General features: G+C 44.6%; 1 protein-coding gene across 4 annotated transcripts in view; it reads right to left on the bottom strand.

Moving 5' to 3' along the window:
• Window positions 1-24,136, bottom strand: part of LOC118394136 (protein MTSS 2-like) — a 100,546-nt gene that overhangs the window by 21,054 nt on the left and 55,356 nt on the right. For all 4 annotated transcript variants that reach the window (XM_052462054.1, XM_052462055.1, XM_052462057.1 and 1 more), the window contains exons 4-9: window positions 11,894-11,978; window positions 8,938-9,029; window positions 8,496-8,570; window positions 6,615-6,772; window positions 6,210-6,317; window positions 2,503-2,600 (exon numbers count right to left, since the gene is read on the bottom strand). In XM_052462054.1, coding sequence (XP_052318014.1) covers window positions 2,503-2,600; window positions 6,210-6,317; window positions 6,615-6,772; window positions 8,496-8,570; window positions 8,938-9,029; window positions 11,894-11,978 — 616 coding nt within the window. The remainder of the gene's footprint in view (window positions 1-2,502; window positions 2,601-6,209; window positions 6,318-6,614; window positions 6,773-8,495; window positions 8,571-8,937; window positions 9,030-11,893; window positions 11,979-24,136) is intronic.

The following is a 24,136-nucleotide window of genomic DNA, read 5'->3' as shown; positions in this document are numbered from 1 at the left end:
AGGTAGTTTATATGATGGGTAGAGTTCATATGAGAGAGACAGGTAGTTTATATGATGGGTAGAGTTCATATAAGAGAGATAGGTAGTTTATATGATGGGTAGAGTTCATATGAGAGAGACAGGTAGTTTATATGATGGGTAGAGTTCATATAAGAGAGATAGGTAGTTTATATGATGGGTAGAGTTCATATGAGAGAGACGGGTAGTTTATATGATGGGTAGAGTTCATATAAGAGAGATAGGTAGTTTATATGATGGGTAGAGTTCATATGAGAGAGACGGGTAGTTTATATGATGGGTAGAGTTCATATGAGAGAGACGGGTAGTTTATATGATGGGTAGAGTTCATATAAGAGAGATAGGTATTTTATATGATGGGTAGTTTATATGATGGGTAAAGTTCATATGAGAGAGACAGGTAGTTTATATGATGGGTAGAGTTCATATGAGAGAGACAGGTAGTTTATATGATGGGTAGAGTTCATATGAGAGAGACGGGTAGTTTATATGATGGGTAGAGTTCATATAAGAGAGATAGGTATTTTATATGATGGGTAGTTTATATGATGGGTAAAGTTCATATGAGAGAGACAGGTAGTTTATATGATGGGTAGAGTTCATATAAGAGAGATAGGTAGTTTATATGATGGGTAGAGTTCATATGAGAGAGACAGGTAGTTTATTAGATGGGTAGAGTTCATATAAGAGAGATAGGTAGTTTATATGATGGGTAGAGTTTATATAAGAGACAGGTAGTTTATATGATGGGTAGAGTTCATATAAGAGAGACGGGTAGTTTATATGATGGGTAGAGTTCATGTAAGAGAAACAGGTAGTTTATATGATGGGTAGAGTTCATATGAGAGAGACAGGTAGTTTATATGATGGGTAGAGTTCATATAAGAGAGATAGGTAGTTTATATGATGGGTAGAGTTCATATAAGAGAGACAGGTAGTTTATATGATGGGTAGAGTTCATATGAGAGAGACAGGTAGTTTATATGATGGGTAGAGTTCATATAAGAGAGATAGGTATTTTATATGATGGGTAGTTTATATGATGGGTAAAGTTCATATGAGAGAGACAGGTAGTTTATATGATGGGTAGAGTTTATATAAGAGACAGGTAGTTTATATGATGGGTAGAGTTCATATAAGAGAGACGGGTAGTTTATATGATGGGTAGAGTTCATATAAGAGAGACGGGTAGTTTATATGATGGGTAGAGTTCATATAAGAGAGACGGGTAGTTTATATGATGGGTAGAGTTCATATGAGAGAGACGGGTAGTTTATATGATGGGTAGAGTTCATATGAGAGAGACAGGTAGTTTATATGATGGGTAGAGTTCATATGAGAGAGACAGGTAGTTTATATGATGGGTAGAGTTCATATGAGAGAGACGGGTAGTTTATATGATGGGTAGAGTTCATATGAGAGAGACGGGTAGTTTATATGATGGGCAGAGGTTAAGATGAGGACATTTCCAAGTTGGAGTTGAAAGTAGAGCAGCAGCAGTGAAATAAGGGAACCCAACCAGAATAGGAGGGAAAGAGGCACAGAGAGTAGAGAAGCCAAACACACAGGAAGAGAAAGAGGCCGTGCAAATACAGAAGACATGCACACACATGCAGGGATGGGGATAGACATGTTGAGCGTGGAGGGGGGTCAGAGGTAGAGGGTTGGGGAGGGAGAGGAGGAGGAAACATGGAAAAGACAAGTTAAGAGAGTGTGAGGACATGTGAGAACCAAGCATGGGTAGATTAGACACACAGGGTACAGGGCAGGGTAGCTGGCATGCCCAAAGACATGGCCTCCCAGACAATGACACAAGCGGCACGCACACATAAACACACAGACACATAGACCATGTCACCACATCAGAGCACTGCCGTGACAAGCCTGAGAGATACTTCGTTCAGAACAGAGGACACCACTTCAGACCTAACAAGTGTCCTACTTCATCACACATGGAAACAGGGATTATTTTGAAAAACACTCCACAACATTGTAATATACATGTCATGTGCTATTTGTTATCATCAAACAAGTCTGTTTTAAGTTGAAATAAAGTTGTAATTTTCACCACTAAGTGAAGAAATACGGGGGGAAAAATGCTTAGTGCTCTGAGTGTTGCATGTGCTATGGTGCCATTTGTGATTAAACTCTGCGAGGACAGATGACATAACAGACATATGGACCAGCAGACAGACGCTCAGCAGACACTCATACAGACAGACGTGCGCAGACATGCAGGGGCGCCTCCCCCTAAGATACGACACTTATCTGAACGGCACCTCTCACTGACACACTTTCGCTGTCACTTTCATTGTCAGACATACTGCATGTTCACACTCGCATAGCCTACAACACGTCATCCACACACCTCGGCTCAGAACAAAAACAAAGAATCCCCCTCCGTCGATCAAATCAAATGAATCCATGTCAATACAAAACGTCTGTATTTCTTGCCCATGTGTCCTGTCTCCCTCCGGTTCGTACCTGCACATGCTGCTCTTCCTGGAGCCAGAACTGCTGGGGGAGGAGGGAGGGGTCTGGTAGGACCAGCTGTAGTCTGAACCCTTCAGGTCTTTGATCACCTGGGAGAGAGAGAGAGAGTCAATCCAATTGGCACCATATAAGTGTTATACAGTGGTTCATCCTTTAAAGGTTGCGGCACACCTTGATGGATAACGCAGCATTCTGTGGCACTTTATCTATTTGTCAGCCATTTTTTTTCTGTTAATGCAAGTTATTGCTAGTTTCACCACCAGAGGGCAACTTTGAGAAGCATTTGATAGTCTTCCATATTGCAGGCACGTGGGAGACGGTAGGCTGTCCTTGTAAATAAGAATGAGTTCTTAACTGAATCCATATGTGTTATTTCATAGTTGTGATGTCTTCACAAGGGCTGATTCAAGGTTTTACTGCTAACCTACAAAGCATTACATGGGCTTTCTCCTACCTATCTTTCCGATTTGGTCCTGCCGTATATACCTACACATACACAAGACGCAGGCCTCCTTATTGTCCATAGAAATCCGAAGCAAACAGCTGGAGGCAGAGCTTTCTCCTATAGAGCTCCATTTTAATGGAATGGTCTGCCTATCCATGTGAGAGACGCAGACTCAGTCTCAACCTTTAAGTGTTTATCGAAGACTCATCTCTTCAGTAGGTCCTATGATTGAGTGTAGTCTGGCCCAGGAGTGTGAAGGCGAACAGAAAGGCACTGGATCAACGAACCGCTCTTGCTGTCTCTGGCTGGCCGGTTCCCCTCTCTCCACTGGGATTCTCTGCCTCTAACCCTATTACAGGGGCTGAGTCACTGGCTTACTGGTGCTCTTCCATTCAATCCCTAGGAGGGGTGCGTCACTTGAGTGGGTTGAGTCACTGACGTGATCTTCCTGTCCGGGTTGGCCGCACCCCCTGAGTTGTGCCGTGGGGGAGATCTTTGTGGGCTATACTCGGCCTTGTCTCAGGATGGTAAGTTGGTGGTTGGAGATATCCCTATAGTGGTGTGGGGGCTGTGCTTTGGCAGAGTAGGTTGGGGTTATATCCTGCCTGCTTGGCCCTGTCCGAGGGTATCGTCGGACAGGGCCACAGTGTCTCCCGACCCCTCCTGTCTCAGCCTCCAGTATTTATGCTGCAATAGTTTGTGTCGGAGGGCTAGGGTCAGTCTGTTATATCTGGAGTATACCGCCTGTCTTATCCGGTGTCCTGTGTGAATTGAAGTATTCTCTCTCTAATTCCCTCTTTCTTTCTTTCTTTCTTTCTTTCTTTCTTTCTTTCTTTCTTTCTTTCTCTCGGAGGACCTGAGCCCTAGGACATATGCCTCAGGACTACCTGGCGTGATGACTCCTTGCTGTCCCCAGTCCACCTGGTCGTGCTGGTGCTCCAGTTTCAACTGTTCTGCCTGCGGCTATGGAACTCTGACCTGTTCACCGGACGTACTACTGTCCCTGCTGTTTTCAACTCTCTAGAGACAGCAGGAGCGGTAGAGATACTCTGAATGAACGGCTATGAAAAGCCAAGTGACGTTTACTCCTGAGGTGCTGACCTGTTGCACACTCTACAACCACTGTGATTATTATTATTTGACCCTGCTGGTCATCTATGAACATTTGAACATCTTGGTCATGTTCTGTTATAATCTCCACCCGGCACAGCCAGAAGAGGACTGGCCACCCCTCATAACCTGGTTCCTTTCTAGGTTTCTTCCTAGGTTCTGGCCTTTCAAGGGAGTTTTTCCTAGCCACCGTGCTTCTACACCTGCATTGCTTGCTGTTTGGGGTTTTAGGCTGGGTTTCTGTACAGCACTTTGTGACATCCGCTGATGTAAGAAGGGCTTTATAAATACATTTGATTAAAATTGGATTCATTCACTATTATTCTACAATGTAGCAAATAGTAAAAATATAGACAAATCCTGGAATGAGTAGCTGTGTCCAAACTTTTGACTGGTACTTGATTGACTTCTTCGGGCTAGGGGGCATTATTTCGGAAGTTTGATGAATGAGGTGTCCAAAGTAAACTGCCTGTTACTCAGGCCCAGAAGCTCGGATATGCATATAATTGGTAGTATTGGATAGTTTCCAAAACTGTTAAAATAATGTCTGTGAGTATAACAGAACTAATATGGCAGGTGAAAACCCACTTATTCCAATGGCTGGGAATGGGAATATAAAAGGAAGACCTCCCAGATTGCAGTTCCTAGTCAGCAGTCTTTAGAAAGAGTTTCAGGCTTGTTTTTTGAAAAATTAGCTAGCATTTGTAGTTTTTCAAAGTGGCTCCCATTTTGGCTGTAGTTTGTTGCGCATTCCAGTGATGGCGTGTACTTCATTATTTATCTCCGGTAATGGGTCTCCGGTATTCTCTGTCTTAAATTTAATTGTTTATTTACATGTTAGGGTACCTGAGGATTGATTAGGAATGTTGTTTGATATGTTTGGAAGAAGATTATTGGTAATTTACGGTATTCATTTGTATGCATTTTGAACGAGGGAAACCGGTGGATTATTGAGTCAAGTTCGCCAATGAAACTGCCTTTTTTGGGATATAAAGAACGACTTTATCGAACAAAAGGAACATTTGTTATGTAGCTGGGACCCTTGTGATTGCAGCCAGATGAAGATCTTCAAAGGTAAGTGATTTATTTTATTGCTATTTCTGACTCTCCTGACACCTCTGCTTGGTTGGAAAATGTATGTGATGCGGGGCGCTGTCCTTAGATAATCGCATGCTGTGCTTTCGCGGTAAAGCCTTTTTGAAATCTGACAAAGCTGCTGGATTAGTTTAGCTTTTAAATTATGTATGACACTTGTATTTTCATGAATGTGTAATATTTCATGAATGTGTAACGATTTCTGTCATTTGAATTTGGTTCTCTGCAATTTCACCGGAAGTTGTCGAGGTGGGACGCTAGCGTCCCAATGATCCGTAAGAAGTTAATTAATTTGATTCATATTATGGTGTTTCTATTCTATGAAAACGAAAAACCCTCTGGGTTTCCGTTAGGATGGAACAGAAAATATGGCGCTGTACAACGTGACACTCATAAATTCAGAGCGTTGTCAGATTGTCAGTGTGTAAATTCAGACCGCTTCACTCTCGGCGCGCACACTGACGTTCGGGCCGAGGAGTAGGGTTGATTTGAGCGTTCTGGCCTTACAACAGCAGTCAAGCACCCAAGATAATATTGGCTAGCTTGCTAGCTACTACCAGACATAAATGAGACCCCTATGACCATTTTACTCGCCCTAGCAGAGCTAGTTAGGCAGTTTTCGTGTTAACCAGAGAGTTGGTGACTGTAACTGTGCTGCTGGAAACAATTCAGTTACGCTTTTTTTGCCTGAAAGGGGGGGAATATGAGAATGATTCACATGGACGTGTAGCATTAGCTTCAGTTGTAATGAGCGAGCTGGTAAACTGCATGATTCCCTTTTATTAACTCCTACGCATTACTAATCTAACAAACAGACATCAATAGAGCACACTGGTCATATTATCACATTCGGATAAATGAATAGCATATTGTTTGCTGGTGCACATTATGATGCTATTCTTGTTATGGCACATTTCACTCTATCACACAAGCACTGTTCCATCTAGCATCTAATGACCTCTGTCTAGACGGTGGGACTGAGATATGGAGCATTATACTAAAATACTAGGCTAAAAATAATACAAATATATTAGAAGAGTGTTGGTACCTGCTCGCTGGCGGGGGGCAGTTTGTGGGGATCAGTGGTCAGCACAGTGAGGTCATCAATAATGGCCTGAAGGTGAGTGATCTCTCCCAGCATGGCAATCTCTCCATTCTGGTCAAAACAACGAGACTCATTTCAGTCAGTGTTATTATATATGGCAATAGCACTGGCCTTATGTGAATGACTGCAACTGTTCAGCTTTGACTCAACACTAGAGGGCAATGTCAACATATTTTAGCTGGTGGCTTATTGACTGGAAGTTTTACCATATTGCTTATACCAATCAAATCCTCTCAGATCACCACAAGTGCTTAAAGCGTAGGGCTTAAGGGACGATTAGGGATTGGCCCCATGTCTCACCCCAGCTCCCTGGTGTTCCCCCTCCCCATACAGCCCCCCTCGTCTTACCACTACAGGCTGCAGGAAGCCGATGAAGGTGCAGAAGCGTCCCCTCTCCTCCACCAGAGCTCTGCGCACCGCCTGCTTCTCTGTCTCCTCCATCAGCAGGTACATGTCATTCACATCATGCATGGCACTATCCAGCTGGGGCTGCAGGTCCCCTCGGCCTGTTGAGCCAGGAGGAAGAGCACAGGGGACAGGGACAAGGAGCAGGGAAAGGGAAACAGAGGGCAGGGGCATAGTATTCAGGGAGTGGGGGATTGGGTATGTAGAGGGAATGCAGGTAGCGGGACAAGGGAGGACAAAAGGAGGAGAAGAGGGTAACAGAGAGGTCACAAGGAAAAACCAAAGTGTGACATAAAAGAGAGAGGAGGAGAGAAAGAAATGATTAGAACTGTATGGTGTGTCTGGGCTTGAAGGGATAAATCTCTCCCCTCTCATCACTCGCTTCTCGGTCCCCCAAGCCAATGACAGACACCATGGACACAGGACAGAATGATCTACAAACTCTACACTGGTACTGTATCTACATGAGCTAAACAGAAATGCATACAGACACTAAACAGACTGACATCTACAGAAGAAATAATGGAAAATGTCTTGTCTTGTTAAGTCATGCAGCAGGGAGTAGTATCAGAGACGGCCATGATAGAGAAGATAGGGGGGGAACCTTAGTCAACAGCAACCAGCGCTGTGAGCAGAAAGAGCTTTAGAACAACAAGTCATGCAGGACAGCATTCCCAGAGGCCTCAGAAAGTAGACAGACTTTTAAAGGTTACAGCTACTAGGCCTAACTAGCTGAAGATGAGTGAGTCAGGCCAAATGTATTACAGTGATGTAAATCACTTAGCTTTTCACTATCTCCCAATAGTATTTTTTGGGGGCATGGGAAAACCCCTCTAGACAGAATACATGTCAAGAAGAAGATATAGCATAGCAGTGTTGTGGGACGAGAACCACATACTTACCCTGGATTTCTACAGAAGGGAAATCAACCGCAGACAGAGAGAGAGGGAGAAAGAGAGAGGGAGAGAGGAGGGAGAGAAAAATAGAAAGAGGAAGGGACAACAAAGATGGGTTGAGAGGAGGATTTGGGGGACATACAGGGGAGGGGGTCAGAGGGGTGACAGAGGTAAAGGAGAGAGAGCAGAGATCGTTGAGCTCATCGTTAGGGTTAGTACAAGGAAGCCGTCACAGCTCAGTTCACGGCCAAAGTGCGCACGGTTAGAGCAAAATCACTGTTGCCAAAATCCAAAACAATTCAGCCTGGTAAAGCAACCCAAACATAAATGTTCCACCAGTTTTAAGATGAAAGACACCTCAGTTGATCATTTTAGGTTATTGCATCTGCCTGGCAACTGTCTAGAAATAGCCTTAAATAGACAACGGTATTTATTGGCTGCTGGATCAGAGTGAACTGCATCATCGCGAATGAGGGAAGGCCTGTCATTCTCATCCTGACCACCAGGGGAGAGTGTTGCTCTATAACCTTAGTCTTCACTAACAGGGAGTGGAGCTATGTTCTCCCTCACTGCAGCTTCCCTCATTTCACCCCCTCACTCGAGTGATTTGAGGCGTTTTGAGGCCCTTTTAAAGACAAAACTGTAATCGTCAACCAGCTATAATGCCTTGGCAAAGGATCTCACCTTGAGGATTTGACCTTGACATTTTCAGCACTACTACTACTGTAAAATCATGCTGAAGGGGAGACACAGCTGAGACTGTTACATTACAGAGAATGTCCGGGTTAACCTATAGTTATACAGCCCAAACAAAATGCGAAACCTGCTGTGATTTCAGAGCACTGGATAGCAGGAGAGGGCAGTTTAGGAGTGTTCAGCCATGCTAGCTATCAGTCAGAGAGAGCGAGAGAGAAGAGGAGCAGCCTACCTTTCCGGGCCTTCTTCTGCAGTTTCATGGTGTCTGAGGACTTCTTCTTGATCTCATGGCGAGATCTCTTGTACTCTGGAGGAGAGAGCGGGTACAGAACGTCATCCATATTGGCCCAGGAGACAGAGGGGAATATGATTTGAGGTACCCTGTGTGTGTCTCACCTCCATCATGATGTTTTCATCATGGCCACCTAGTCATCCCCCCGGTCATTCCTACTTGGCATATATCACTCCTCACCTCTCCACCATGCTCGCCGATGTGTGGTGAGCGTTCTGGCACGACAATGGTTGCCGTGCATTACCCAGGTTGGGTGCCACACATTGGTGTTGGATGAGGTGAGTTTCCCCCTTACTATGCAAAGCACTTTGAGTCGCTCAGCTGGTAGAAAGGCGCTATGTAAATCCAATCCAATATTGTTATCATTATTATTATTGTTCACCTTTGGCATGGTCCTTGTCCAGCTGGTTGGCGGTCTTCTTCCAATCCTCAATCCTGTCCTGGAGAGGAGTGATCAAGCTCTCCATCAGAGCACTGGGAGGACAGAGGGAAAGAGAAAGAGCGAGGTACAATGGGTGTGTTAATTAACGGTTATAATAATGATTTAATAAAAAATATATATAAAAATGTTTGTACTTAATGGGAGGACAGAGGGAAAGAGAAAGCGCGAGGTACAATGGGTGTGTTAATTAACGGTTATAATAATGATTTACTTAAAAAAATAATAATAATAATTTAAAAAATGTTTGTACTTAACCTGATTTTTCTCCCCAATTTCGTGATATCCAATTACGATCTTGCCTCATCGCTGCAACTAACAAACAGGCTCGGGAGAGGTGAAGGGCGGAGTCATGAGTCGTTTGAAACATGACACGCCAAACAGCGCGACTTTACACCCGCCCGCTTAACAAGGAAGCCAGCTGCACCAATGTGTCGGAGGAAACACTGTTCAACTGATGACCGCAGTCAGCCTGCAGGCGCCCGGCCCGCCACAAGGAGTCGCTAGAGCGCAATGAGACAAGTAAAGCCCCACCCAGCCAAACCCTCCCCTAACCCGGACGACGCTGGGAAAATTGTGCACCGCCCTATGGGACTCCCGGTCGCGGCCGGGTTGTGACACAGCCAGGGATCGAGCCCAGGTCTGTAGTGACGCCCCAGGCACTGTGATGCAGTGCCTTAGACCGCTGCGTCACTCGGGAGGCTACAATGATTTTCTTTTCCATTTAAATGTAACAATTTGGCTTCATCTGGTACACATCATATGGAACACGTGGATAAAATGAATCTTTGCCATGATGAACTCTAAAAATGATATGTTTTCTTATGAACCATGGAAAATATAAGCTCTAAGATATAAGATCTTTGGAAAGGGAAAGCGGTTATATACATTTTCCTTCGTGGTTTGTCCCACTTCACTATTTGTGGTATGTTGCACATCTGCACACCCCCATCACTACAGGACGAGCTGGGAGTCCCATGGTGGAGCGTGGAAACTGCAGCCTCCCAAGGCGACCACTCACAGACTGACAGCACAAAGCTGATGTGTGCTTCATCCCTGTTTATAGTGTGGTGCAATGTAAACGGTTTAGGAGATCGGTTTTGATGTGCCACCACAGCGTGAGGAAACTTTTGTTCCCAGAAATGCTTTGTAAGGAATGTAAACACCCCAACAAGACACCACCATCATCATCATCACAGACACCATCATTATCATCATCATCATTATCATCATCATCTTGGTCATCATCATGCTCATCACCACAGACACCACCATCATCATTATCATCATCATGGTAATAGCCTCTGATTTGGAAAAGTCATTAGAGACTACAAACTAAATAGAATGGATTCCTTTCTTTGAGGTTTACTGTGTGGTCTAGAACAGAGTAGGCTGCTGCTGGTGGTGCCATTCATTTAGCCTAAGTGTCTGAGAGAATAGTCTACAGATGTCCTATAATGAGGTGCTTGGGATTCGGGGAGAGTGGAGGGAGGGAGGGGGAGAAGATGGAGGAGTGGAGCGGAGGAGGGGGGAGAAGATGGAGGAGTGGAGCGGAGGAGGGGGGAAATGGAGCGTGTTCGTCCTCACATTCGGTTTTCTCCTCCCTCCGTCTCCTGTCGGCATCATACATTTCAGGGGGTGAAGGTTCCAGTCTAGATAGTGTGTAGAATAACACGTCTGAGGTGATCTTGTGTCTAAATCCCACATGCACAAGTATTTTGCCCTGCTATTTCCACATTACCACGGAGCCGACCCAAACACTGGGATAGACTTACATGGAAAACCCATGACTGGTACCTCACTCAGTGGGGAGGATGACACGTGTGAATTCACTCTTCTAGCATGAAGAGAGTCTGGGCAGCAGGTAACATAGCAGTTAAGAGTGATGGACCAGTAACCGAAAGGTCACTGATTCAAATCACAGAGCCGACTAGGTGAAAAATCTATTGATTTTTATTTGTTTCATTTCACCTTTATTTAACCAGGTAAACTAGTTGAGAACAAGTTCTCATTTACAACTGCGACCTGGCCAAGATCAAGCAAAGCAGTGCAACAGAAACAATAACACAGAGTTACACATGGAATAAACAAGCGTACAGTCAATAACACAATAGAAAAAAAAGAAAGTCTATATACAGTGTGTGCAAATGGCGTGAGGAAGTAAGGCAATAAATAGGCCATAGTAGCAAAGTAATTACAGTTTAGCAAAGTAACACTGGAGTGATAGATGAGCAGATGATGATGAGCAGATGGTGGTGTAAGTAGTGATACTGGTGTGCAAAAGAGCAGCAAAGTAAATAAAAACAATATGGGGATGAGGTAGGTAGATTGGGTGGGCTATTTACAGATGGACTATATACAGCTGCAGCGATCAGTTAGCTGCTCAGATAGCTGATGTTTAAAGTTAGTGAGGGAAATGTAAGTCTCCAGCTTCAGTGATTTTTGCAATTCGTTCCAGTCACTGGCAGCAGAGAACTGGAAGGAAAGGCGGCCAAAGGAGGTGTTGGCTTTGGGGATGACCACTCCAACCGATGTGCTCTTGAGCAAGCCCCTTAACCCTAATTGGTCCTGTTAGTCTCTCTGGATAAGAGTGTCTGCTAAATGACCTAAATGTAAATGTAAGCCTACCACATATTCTCATGTCAATACTGTTGTAGCCACTGAACAAAATCAACGGTCACAGTTTGTCCAAAGCTTTACCACAGACTATCAGAAGGTCAGCCAAGGAACATGGATGGGATGACAGCTACTACTCATTACTGTTGGCAACCATCGTCACAGATATGGTTTACACAGAGCAGTGATTGACAGTTCTTGGGACCAATCCCCACTAATGGAGTGATGGCAGGGACAGAGCTAGGCCTATAGGAGGATGCCTGCGTAAGAGAGCGGGACTTACTTGGTGAAATGGCGCAGTTTGGCCTCGATGCTGCGATGCCGCATGCACATCCTGGTAAGAGCTGATCCAATGTCTCTGGTGGCGCCTGAAAGAGATCACAACACAGAGGAGGTTAGGGAAACATTTGGAAAACGTCCAGTCAGCGTAATGTATACTGCAGACCGACAAGCCAGACAGACCACCAAACAGACTGCCCACTGAGGTCTGTTTTAATATTCACTCCAACAGACAGCAGCAACTTGGAGGTAATATACACACTCTTGCCCTAGTCCAAATAAAGATATTAAGGAGAGGCTTTTTAGAGGCCTACGGAGTGTGTGTGTGTAGTGTAGTGTACAGTATGTGTAGGGTGTGTGTGTATAGCCGAGAAAGTTCACTTGGGAAGAAGCTGACCCGTGAATCTGAGTGTGCCACTTCACTTGCTTCCAAAGGTGAGCCGAGCAACACTAGAGTTTTACACCAGTGGTGTTACTGGCTTACAAAGAGCCTCGGAGAGTATATTATGGACCAAACTGTTATTTGTCACATGCTTCCTAAACAACTGGACTAACATGCTTACTTACGGGTCCTTTTCCAACAACGCAGAGTTAAAGATAAAGCTAAACAAAAAAAAAAATTATATATATATATATATATATATATATAAAAAGAATGAGTAAAAATAACATGGCTATATACAGGGAATAGCAGAACCGAGTCGATGTGCAGGGGTGCGAGGTCATTGAGATAGCTATGTACATATAGTAAGGGTAAAGTGACTAGGCAACAGGATCGATATTATGTTAACATGCGAGTAGGAAGAGACACATCTGGAGTTCGAGTATCTAAAGCACACAGTCTCTTAGCCTGATAACCTCTTACATCAAGGTTTAATGTCAGAGGTATGACCCTGTCATGATCAGAATGGAAGAGAGACAAAGACAGACAGGGTATTAGGGGTTTAACAGGGAGGATCAACAGGGGGCGATATAGAGGATTTACAACCAGCCTCCTTCTCCTGAGCCCAGCTACTTTCCACTCTGCTGACTGGTAACTAAAGATTGGGGACTCTAGAGCCCTGAATCCAGATTGCTGGACATGACACAAGGGGTTTATACACCACCCTATCCACACCCCTCTCTCTCTCTACCTGGGGGTGGCTTGGACTACACCCCTAACCCTACCCGTGCCCGAGTGGGAGGATCAGGGAGAGGTATTACCCCAACTACATCTGATTACTCCTGTTGGACAAGCAGACCCTTCCACCTCAGATAAGTGCAGAGAAAGCCAGCTCCTTCACCTGAACCTAATATCGTCATATTACTACTTCCTGTCTCCCAGTGGCTCATTGACACCGTGTGTGAGTGTGACCTGAGCTGAGAGACAGGAGGATCCAATTCGAGCACCCAGCCCCCTGGCCCCGGGGCCACCCCATCCCCACCGTTACAGCCATCAACCTGACACATTTCATAATGAGAGATCTGGGGCTCCTTTGACCTTGGTCTAATCTTGGTGAAGTCATACCTATAGGACTGGTGGGAGAGACGGGCTTCTAGTATATAAATGTATACACATTGATTACACACAGAGAGTGTTGAATGAGAAGGGGGGGGGTACTTATTCATTTGTGACAGTCAGCCTTCTGTATTGCTGGCCCATCCTTCACTTGGATGCCTACAGTCAAATCATTGACTACTGCACAGTAACACAAAGAAAGAGACAGAGAGACAGAGAGACAGAGAGACAGAGACTAAAAGGCCAGTCTCTGTGAAAACACACTGTTAAGATACAGAGAAGCTGTATTCATAATTACCCAGCAACCACATTCATTAATCCAGCCCAGGGCAACACTCCCTACCCCCCACACACACACACACACCCCAACACACAACATACGGAATGAGAGGGGGCGTTTTCTAACCTCACTTTGAAATAGTGTCTAATGTCATGCCAATAATGTACCTTGAAATTGAAAATTGAGAGAGTGCAGGAGAGAGAGAAAGAGTCTGGGGGAGAGAGAAAGAGAGTGCAGGAGAGAGAGAAAGAGTCTGGGGAGAGAGAAAGAGAGTGCAGGAGAGAGAGAAAGAGTCTGGGGGAGAGAGAAAGAGAGTGCAGGAGAGAGAGAAAGAGTCTGGGGGAGAGAGAAAGAGAGTGCAGGAGAGAGAGAAAGAAACTGGGGGAGAGAGAAAGAGAGTGCAGGAGAGAGAGAAAGAAACAGGGGGAGAGAGAAAGAGAGTGCAGGAGAGAGAGAAAGAAACAGGGGGAGGGAGATGCATACATAGTGGCAAAATGAGAGCAGGAGAGAGAGCAAAGGGAGATGCAGTGAAAGAGAGAGAGAGAGAGAGAGAGAGAGAGAGAGAGAGAGAGAGAGAGAGAGAGAGAGAGAGAGAGAGAGAGAGAGAGAGAGAGAGAGAGAGAGAGAGAGAGAGAGAGAGAGAGAGAGAGAGAGAGAGAGAGAGAGAGAGAGAGAGAGAGAGAGAGAGAGAGAGAGAGCTGAGAGGGATCTCCTCACACATTCTAATGAGCTGACTGCTAGGGAGAGAGTGTAACAGCGTGTGTGTGTGTGTGTGTGTGTGTGTGTGTGTGTGTGTGTGTGTGTGTGTGTGTGTGTGTGTGTGTGTGTGTGTGTGTGTGTGTGTGTGTGTGTGTGTGTGTGTTCGCTCCTTTTAATATATTCCCTTCCTGTTTTATATTCTTATTAACTTCCTCTCTCTCTCTCGTAACAACATCCGCAAGAGATCAACAACAAGATGAGGAGGGAGAAAAAACTCCAGGCTCACATCTGGGCAACAAATTAGGCCAGCGTATGTCTAGCTATGTGTGTAGCTATTTGTGTGTGCACCTATGTCTGTGCATGTTTGTCTTAGAAGGGTGAAGAACGGGAGTAAACTTAAGCAAATTTAATCTGACAGTCTGTGAGGATTTAAGTGCCCCCCCCACACACACAATGTATTTGTAAAGTATGGGCAGCCTGTAGCTCCGTCACTATACCCTGTTCAGCTATAGGTCATCCCCTCATAGAGAGACAGCCAGTGACCTAATCCTGAAAGGAGCTCCTCTCCTCTGTGTAGTCTGCTGTCGTCCCCATCTGCTCCTGCTCCTGCCCCAGCACAGGACAGCACAGCACAGCCAGTCTGTGTTTACTGTTAGCCTCCCTGCCTGTAACCCTCCTCCCTGCAACACTCCCCTCCCACAAGGAACCCACGGGAAGCCAGCACATATTGATTTTTCCCATGACATTTAGTCACCAACACCATGGTGAGGGAACAGGTTGATATGATAGAGAGAAAGGGGGAGGGAGAGAAAGAGAGAGCAAGAAGCAGGTGCATTGGGTGGATGTGAGAGGGAGTGGGAGAAAGAGGGAGGCACAGGTAAAGGGAAAGAGCGATAGAGCGGGGTGACAGAGAAGGTAACACGGAGAATGACAGACAGGAATGGAGTGATCAGTCATTAGTGTTCCATCCATCTCTTGCACCCTACCCGATTTCCTCAGCCACACACCCTGTCGGGCTGCAGGCACCTTTAGGGTGCTAATACAATTCAGCCTGTTCCCTACCCACCCCCTCCCCCAATAAGGCTATCTAACGGTAGAAGTAGAGGATGTGACTTCTTTTCTTTTTTCCTGATTTATCAAAGAGGGAAAGTCGGCGTCAAGACAGCCTTGAGTACTTCCTTGCAGATAAGATAGAATAAGCCAAGTCTCCACCGAGAGGGAGTGGAGTGGCAGCTGTTCAAACACACACCGTGGTGCTAACAGCTAACATCCACACGCCCCTGCAGACTCTGACCTGTGGAATCAACACTCAGGCCTAAACAAACAGCAATAGGACTCAACAGGAGTCAATACTACACAGACATCCACACATCAGACCTCCAGCCACGTGTTCTCCGTAGCAGTAGGAAAGTGTGTGAATGTGAAATCGCAGTTGCTAATCGCACATCCTGATTCCTGACCCGGTCTTTTCATCTGTTCTGTGGGACAGCTGCTAGTGGTTTCCAAGATCTCCTCAAGTGTATTTCCTGGAGATAAGGCATGTGAGCCGACCGCGGAAGCAGACAACCAACCCAGCCACTGTTGCGAGTCTCTGCCCAACCCACTGCCCCAACACACAGACAGCCCCCCACATTCACAGCTTCCTGTAAAATACTGCAGTATGCAACCACTCCAAACATACCACACACACACACACACACCATCTGATATAATACACCACCGCCAGTCCAAAACGCTCACTAACGCAGACAATTCTCAGGTCTCATAAACACTGTAACTTGTCCCCAATGGTAGGTGAAGCACAGAGCAACACAGCACAAGACTTGTTCAGTTAACACATGGGGGAGAGGAGGCCAAGCCGGTCTGCATTGCATATTCATGGAGCTTTATTAATGCCCTGATGAAGTCACTGGGTGGAGAGCAGTAGATCAAAACACACATGGACAGAGCTGAGTGGTGGCGTGGAGAAGGATTCATGAATTGAGCAGGTCCATATCCCACTGCCATAAAGCATGCGGCCTACTAAGTTCCTACTGCATATATTTCACATGCAAACCTTAACATGCACCCAAAAGAGTAGCGTGTGTGTGCGTGCATGCGTGTGTGTGTGTGTGTGTGTGTGTGTGTGTGGAAAGGAGGGGACGCCCCACCCTCTTCCCCCCTCCTCTTCTCTCTCCTGAAGGGGAAAGGAGGGGACGCCCCACCCTCCTTCCCCCTCCTCTTCTCTCTCCTGAAGGGGAAAGGAGGGGACGCCCCACCCTCCTCCCCCCTCCTCTTCTCTCTCCTGAAGGGGAAAGGAGGGGACACCCCACCCTCCTTCCCCCTCCTCTTCTCTCTCCTGAAGGGGAAAGGAGGGGATGCCCCACCCTCCTTCCCCCTCCTCTTCTCTCTCCTGAAGGGGAAAGGAGGGGACGCCCCACCCTCCTCCCCCTCCTCTTCTCTCTCCTGAAGGGGAAAGGAGGGGATGCCCCACCCTCCTCCCCCCTCCTCTTCTCTCTCCTGAAGGGGAAAGGAGGGGACGCCCCATGTGATATTCCTCTATTTACTCTACTCCCTCGCTCTGCCCTTCTGCCATTCTTCCACTCTGGGACAAGGGAGCGGTCACTGACCAGCCTGGGAGGCTGCATTACTATCTGAGCAGCTAACCGATCACTGCAGCTGCACATAGTCCATCGGTAAATAGCCCACCCAATTTACCTACCTCATCCCCATACTGTTTTTATTTATTTACTTTTCTGCTCTTTTGCACACCAGTATCTCTACCTGCACATGACCATCTGCTCATTTATTTTGTAATTATTCGCCTACCTCCTCATGCCTTTTGCACACAATGTATATAGACTTTTTTTCTACTGTGTTATTGACTTGTTAATTGTTTACTCCATGTGTAACTCTGTGGTGTTGTCTGTTCACACTGCTATGCTTTATCTTGGCCAGGTCGCAGTTGTAAATGAGAACTTGTTCTCAACTAGCCTACCTGGTTAAATAAATACAATTATATGTGGTGCCAGTTTTGTCTGAGTGTGCCCACGAGTAAAACGCCCAGACACACTGGCTGGTTAACTATACACACTATCCTGTCCACTGTGTGAAATGTTCCTACTCATCAGTTTTTGAGAGACGGTGAGAAAACAAATGAAAAACTGTAGAGACCCTCGTTTTCATTTCGGCTGCACTGTTGATGAACTTTAGGAAATAACCTAAGTGGATAAACTCTGCCAGTTGCCCGGCAAGATCCTAATACTGTTCACTAGCTTAAAGCCCAATTAGGCCTTTCTGGCAGGTGGGTTCAGTGTGAGGACGGCAATGCAGATAGGATTGTGTGGTTGATGCACAAGAACAGTGTTTTTCCCATTCCTCTCACTGGAGAGACAGTCAGAAAAAAGTAGAGCCTTGAATAGAACCCACAGAACCTTCGTTCCCTTTCCAAATCAATCACCACCCTCTCAAACTGACGGTGCTGCTGGTTGCCATGACAGCACAGACCTGGCTCTCCACCGTGACTGCGGTGGGTCTGTCTGTTGCTGAGGTCCCACCGGCAGAACATTCTTTTTGACTTCCACGCCTCTCTACCTAATATAATAGTACCTATCTAACACGAGTCACTCTAAAGAGTGTACTGTAGGAGGATAAGCCTACATTCACATCCGTATCAGAGTATCAGTTTGGCAAAGGAGTATTAGCCTGTTGCTTTAACAGTGCTGGATTGTTTATATCACGGGGTGTCTCTCTTTCACCTCTTCCTCCCCCTCCCTTCCTCTGTTTCCTCAGTCACAAACATCATCCAGCCATTTTCTGCTCTGTCACAAGGTGGCCGGCTGTGGTTTCACATGCCATCCCATGACTCTTTATGGGGCTCCTGGAAATGAAGAGCTGTCAATGAGGCTTTCGGCGCGGCAGTAGGCCCACAGCTAATATTGAACTCGGGCATACCTCCGCCGCAGTATTCCTTCATCGTACTCTTCACATGCAAGTCACAACACTCAGAGCACCTGACCAGAATATAGCTTCAAGCGTTCCATTTGGGAACAGGGACACTGAGAATAAAACCAGCTCTAGGACAACTGATAGCACACGTTTACTGAACACTATAATGCCTGAGCGGAAACTTAAAGTGGAACTGACAGCATTTTAGCAACATCAACTCTTATTAAAATCTGTTCATACACAGTGCATTCAGAAAGTATTCAGACCCCTTCACTTTTTAGATTTTTCTTTGCAAATGTACTAAAAACAGAAGAAAAAAAACGGAAATATCAAATTTACATAAGTATTCAGACCCTTTACTCTGTCGAAGTACTGTGTCGAAGCACTTTTGGCAGCAATCACAGCCTCGAGACTTCTTGGATAGGACACTACAAGCTTGGCACACCTGTATTTGTAGAGTTTCTCCCATTTTTCTCTGCGGATCCTCTCATGCTCTGTCAGGTTGGACGGGGATCGTCGCTGCACAGCTATTTTCAGGTCTCTCCAGAGATGCTCGATCGGTGTTCAATGCCACTCAAGGACATTCAGAGACTTGTCCCGAAGCCACTCCTACATTGTCTGGGCTATGTGTTTAGGGTAATTGTCCTATATGAAGAGGAATCTTCGGCCCAGTCTGAGGTCCTGGGCGCTCTGGAGCAGGGTTTCATTAAGGATATTCAGTTTTTTCTGTACTTTGCTCCGCTCATCTTTGCCCCAATCCCGACTCGTCTTCCAGTCCCTCTCGCTGAAAGACATCCCCACAGCATGATGCTGCCACCACCATGCTTCACCGTAGGGATGGTGTCAGGTGTCCTCCAGACTTGATGCTTGACATTCAGGCCAAAGAGTTCGATCTTGGTTTCATTAGACCAGAGAATCTTGTTTTTCATGGTCTGAGAGTCTTTTCGGTCCCTTTTGGAAAATTCCTAGCTGGCTATCATGTGCCTTTTACTGAGGAGAGGCATCCGCCTGGCCACTACCATAAAGGCCTGATTGGTGGAGTGCTGCAGAGATGGTTGTCCTTCTGGAAAGTTCTCCCATCTCATAAAGGCCTGATTGGTGGAGTGCTGCAGAGACGGTTGTCCTTCTGGAAAGTTCTCCCATCTCCACAGGGGAACTCTGGAGCGTGAGTGACCATTGGGTTCCTGGTCACCTCTGTGACCAAGGCTCTTCTCCCCCGATTTCTCAGTTTGGCCAGCTCTAGGAAGAGTCTTGGTGGTTCCAAACTTCTTCTATTTAAGAATGATGGAGGCCATTGTGTTCTTGGGCACCTTAAATGATGCAGACATTTATTGCTCCTCTTCCCTAGATCGTTGCCTCGACACAATCCTGTCTCAGAGCTCTACAGACAATTACTTCAACCTCATGACTTGGTTTTTGCTCTGACATGCCCTGTCAACTATGGGAGACACAGGTGTGTGCCTTTCCAAATCATGTCCAATCAATTGAATTTTCCACAGGTGGACTCCAATCAAGTTGTAGAAACATCTCCAGGACGATCAATGGAAACAGAAGGCACCTGAGCTCAATTTCAAGTCTCAAAGCAAAAGGTCTGAATACTTATGCACAATTTTATTTTTAATACATTTGCAAAAAATTCTAAGTACCTGTTTTCGCTTTGTCATTATGGTGTATTGTGTGTAGATTGATGAAGAAAACATTTATTTTTTATTTTTATGACAAGTGGTCATTATCACGTTTTCATAAATTCTTAGAATGTTTGAAAATTACATACAGTTGAAGTCGGAAGTTTACATACACTTAGGTTGGAGTCATTAAAACTCATTTTTCAACCACTCCACAAATTTCTTGTTAACAAACTATAGTTTTGGCAAGTCGGTTAGGACATCTACTTTGTGCATGACACAAGCCATTTTTCCAACAATTGATTACAGACAGATTATTTCACTTATAATTCACTGTATCACAATTACAGTGGGTCAGAAGTTTACATACACTAAGTTGACTGTGCCTTTAAACAGCTTGGAAAATAACAGAAAATTATGTCATGATTTAGAAGCATCTGTTAGGCCGATTGACATCATTTGAATCAATTGGAGGTGTACCTGTGGATGTATTTCAAGGCCTACCTTCAAACTCAGTGCATCATTGCTTGACATCATGGGAAAATCAAAAGAAATCAGCCAAGACCTCAGAAAAAAATTGTAGACCTCCACAAGTCTGGTTCATCCAAACGCCTGAAGGAACCACATTCATCTGTCCAAACAATAGTATGCAAATATTAACACGCAAGTATTAACACCAGCCGTCATACCGCTCAGGAAGGAGATGCGTTTTGTCTCCTAGAGATAAACGTACTTTGGTGCGAAAAGTGCAAATCAATGCCAGAACAATAGTAAAGGACCTCGTGAAGATGCTGGAGGAAACCGGTACAAAAATATATACAGTTTTGTCTGTCATAGGTAAAGTGTACCTATGATGAAAATTACAGGCCTCTCTCATCTTTTTAAGTGGGAGAACTTGCACAACTGGTGGCTGACTAAATACTTTTTTGCCCCACTGTATCTCCACAGTAAAACGAGTACTATATCTACATAACCTGAAAGGCCGCTCAGCAAGGAAGAAGCCACTGCTCCAAAACTGCCATAAAAAAGCCAGACTACGGTTTGCAACTGCACATGGGGACAAAGATCTTATTTTTGGAGAAATGTCCTCTGGTCTGATGAAACAAAAATATAACTGTTGGGCCATAATGACCATAGTTATGTTTGGAGGAAAAAGGTTGGAGGCTTGCAAGGAGAAGGAGACCATCCCAACCGTGAAGCATGGGGGTGGCTGCATCATGTTGTGGGGGTGCTTTGCTGCAGGAGGGACTGGTGCACTTCACAAAATAGATGGCATCATGAGGTAGGACAATTATGTGGATATATTGAAGCAACATCTCAAGACATCAGTCAGGAAGTTAAAGCTTGGTCGCAAATGGGTCTTCCAAATGGACAATGACCCCAAGCATACTTCCAAAGTTGTGGCAAAAGACAACAAAAGTCAAGGTATTGGAGTGGCCATCACAAAGCCCTGACCTCAATCCTATAGAAAATGTGTGGGCAGAACTGAAAAAGCGTGTACAAGCAAGGAGGCCTACAAACCTAACTCAGTTACACCAGCTCTGTCAGGAGGAATGGGCCAAAATTCACCCAACCTATTGTGGGAAGCTTGTGGAAGACTACCCGAAACGTTTGACCCCAGTTAAACAATTTAAAGGCAATGCTACCAATTACTAATTAAGTGTATGTAAACTTCTGAACCACTGGAAATGTGATTAAATAAATAAAAGCTGAAATAAATCATTCTCTCTTACTATTATTCTGACATTCCACATTCTTAAAATAAAGTGGTGATCCTAACTGACAAAAGACAGGGAATTCTTACTAGGATTAAATGTCATTAATTGTGAAAAACTTAGTTTAAAAGTATTTGGCTAAGGTGTATGTAAACTTCCGACTTCAACTATATTCTAAGACATTTGTGACAATTCTATAGAAATTAAGAGTGGGAAAGCGGACGTGCATTTGGACAGTTAATAGACACCGCAGCAAAATGACCTAATAAAAACATCTGTCTCGTCCAGGACCATAGTCTACGTAAACCGGTGATCCATAGTAGAGGTCGACCGATTAATCGGAATGGCCGATTAGGGCTAATTAGGGCTGAGTTTTTATAACAATCAGTAATCTGCATTTTTGGACACTGATTATGGCCGATTACATTGCACTCCACAAGGAGTTTGTTTGTGCTTGTTTGTTTTGTTTTGCTGAGTTTCGGTTTTATTAAAAGCATGTGGAACTCTACTCACACTGCACCTTGGTCTCATCTTTACGACAAACATGACATGTGTACGTAACCGTAAACATCAATGCCTTTCTTAAAATCAATACACATGTATATATTTTTAAACCTGCATATTTAGTTAATAGTGCCTGCTAGCATGGATTTCTTTTAACTAGGGAAATTGTGTCACTTCTCTTGCGTTCTGTGCAAGCAGAGTCCGGGTATATGCAGCAGTTTGGGCTGCCTGACTCGTAGCGAACTACAACCTAAAACTTCTTACCTGGGAATATTGAAGACTCATGCTAAAAGGAACTACCGGCTTTCATATGTTCTCAGGTTCTGAGCAAGGAACTTAAACGTTAGCTGTTTTACAAGGCAAATATTGCACTTTTACTTTCTTCTCCAACACTTTGTTTTTGCATTATTTAAACCAAATTGAACATGTTTCATTATTTGTTTGAGACTAAATAGATTTTTATTGATGTATTAAGTTAAAATAAAAGTGTCCATTCAGTATTTTTGTAATTGTCATTATTACAAATATATATATACAAATCGGCCAATTAATCGGTATTGGCTATTTTGGTCCTCCAATAATTGGTATCTGTGTTGAAAAATCGAATTCGGTCGACCTCTAATCCATAGCCAATCAGAGCTACCGTAGGCCTATATGCAAACATCCATTTGCCACAAGGGCCTGCCATCATTCACTTTGAACTGGATTGTGTGTTTACAGGTAGTTGCAATAGTGTGATGTTAGATAACTAGAACACATTCGGCAAAAGCCAAAATACACTTGGTTGTATTTCCCCACATATGTAGATAAATACCACAGGAGTCCTCTTACATTTGGGAACTTTACAGTCCTATTGATCAAACAACCATAAAAGGGTAGGCTTTTTCCCTATATGCATATCAATCACAACGAGATCAACAACTAATGATAGCCAGAGCAAACCTTTTTCAGCAAGTTGACAGTCAAAATTGCACTGGTAAATGATGGGGAATAGCCTGCTTTGTCCTTCTGCAGCTTCCCTACCAATGTTTGCTTATCCCAACCAAGCCCCAAGCTAACTGACTAAAGATGGCTAGCTTGCTATCTACTTCCAGATACAAATGAGAGAACTCCTCACTAACCATTTTACTCTGCCTAGCAGAGCTGATTAGGTCGTTATCATGTTATATAGCGAGTTCATGATTAACTATTAGTTTTTTTGCCTACGTATACTGACACCGGTCATATCCAACGGGTGTTGCGCATTCGTAAATTCTACACTTAGAAAAGAGTGCTCTAAAAATCGGAGTAGATAGCTAGCCAGAGTGAATTTACGAGCACAAGAGACGTACTAAATGTATAACAGTAGTTTAGCATAGCTAGCTAGCGAACAAGGTGATTCACAACTCTTGCTAGCTAACCAAATGACACCTGCATCTCTAGTTGTGTAGGGACCTAAAAATGATACGAGGGGAAAAAGTCAGTCACCCACTCCTCCATCGACGTCCTCCTAGCAGCTAGCTAGCTATCTAGCTAACGTTAGGCTCTGTGTTTTTAGCTTGCTACATAAATAGATATGCTAGCATATTAGCCACGTTATGACTGACTTGTGATCATTGCCCTTGCTAGTTTGATTGTATTGACATTCCCAGCCTTGGTCCATTTTTGTCCAAAATATTGAGTCATTGAAACTGAAACAGTGCATCCTGAAAGGAGGCAGCAAACTATGTACCAGGCCAGCTGTGATTTTCAACCTGATATTTTTTGTATTTCCAAGAAATGTATGAATCATGCATTGAACTGCATCCATCTATTCAGCCAACAATGCCTTAGTGTACGTCATGGAATGCTGAGTCAAATAGAACCTATTTTTAAAACCTCTCATGAAGTTGGTTTTGTAGCATAAACTGGGAATTAAATATTCTTGACTGGTATTATGATTGTCTGTTTGTATTTATACTTGCAAAGTAGTTCAAATGCTGTCAGCTGTCATCCCTGGATATGATGCAGAGTCTTATTT

The sequence above is a fragment of the Oncorhynchus keta genome, chromosome 14 (assembly GCF_023373465.1).
Source record: "Oncorhynchus keta strain PuntledgeMale-10-30-2019 chromosome 14, Oket_V2, whole genome shotgun sequence".
NCBI lineage: Eukaryota > Metazoa > Chordata > Actinopteri > Salmoniformes > Salmonidae > Oncorhynchus > Oncorhynchus keta.
The sequence above is the reverse complement of the archived record's forward strand: the minus strand, read 5'-3'. Positions and strand labels throughout refer to the sequence as shown.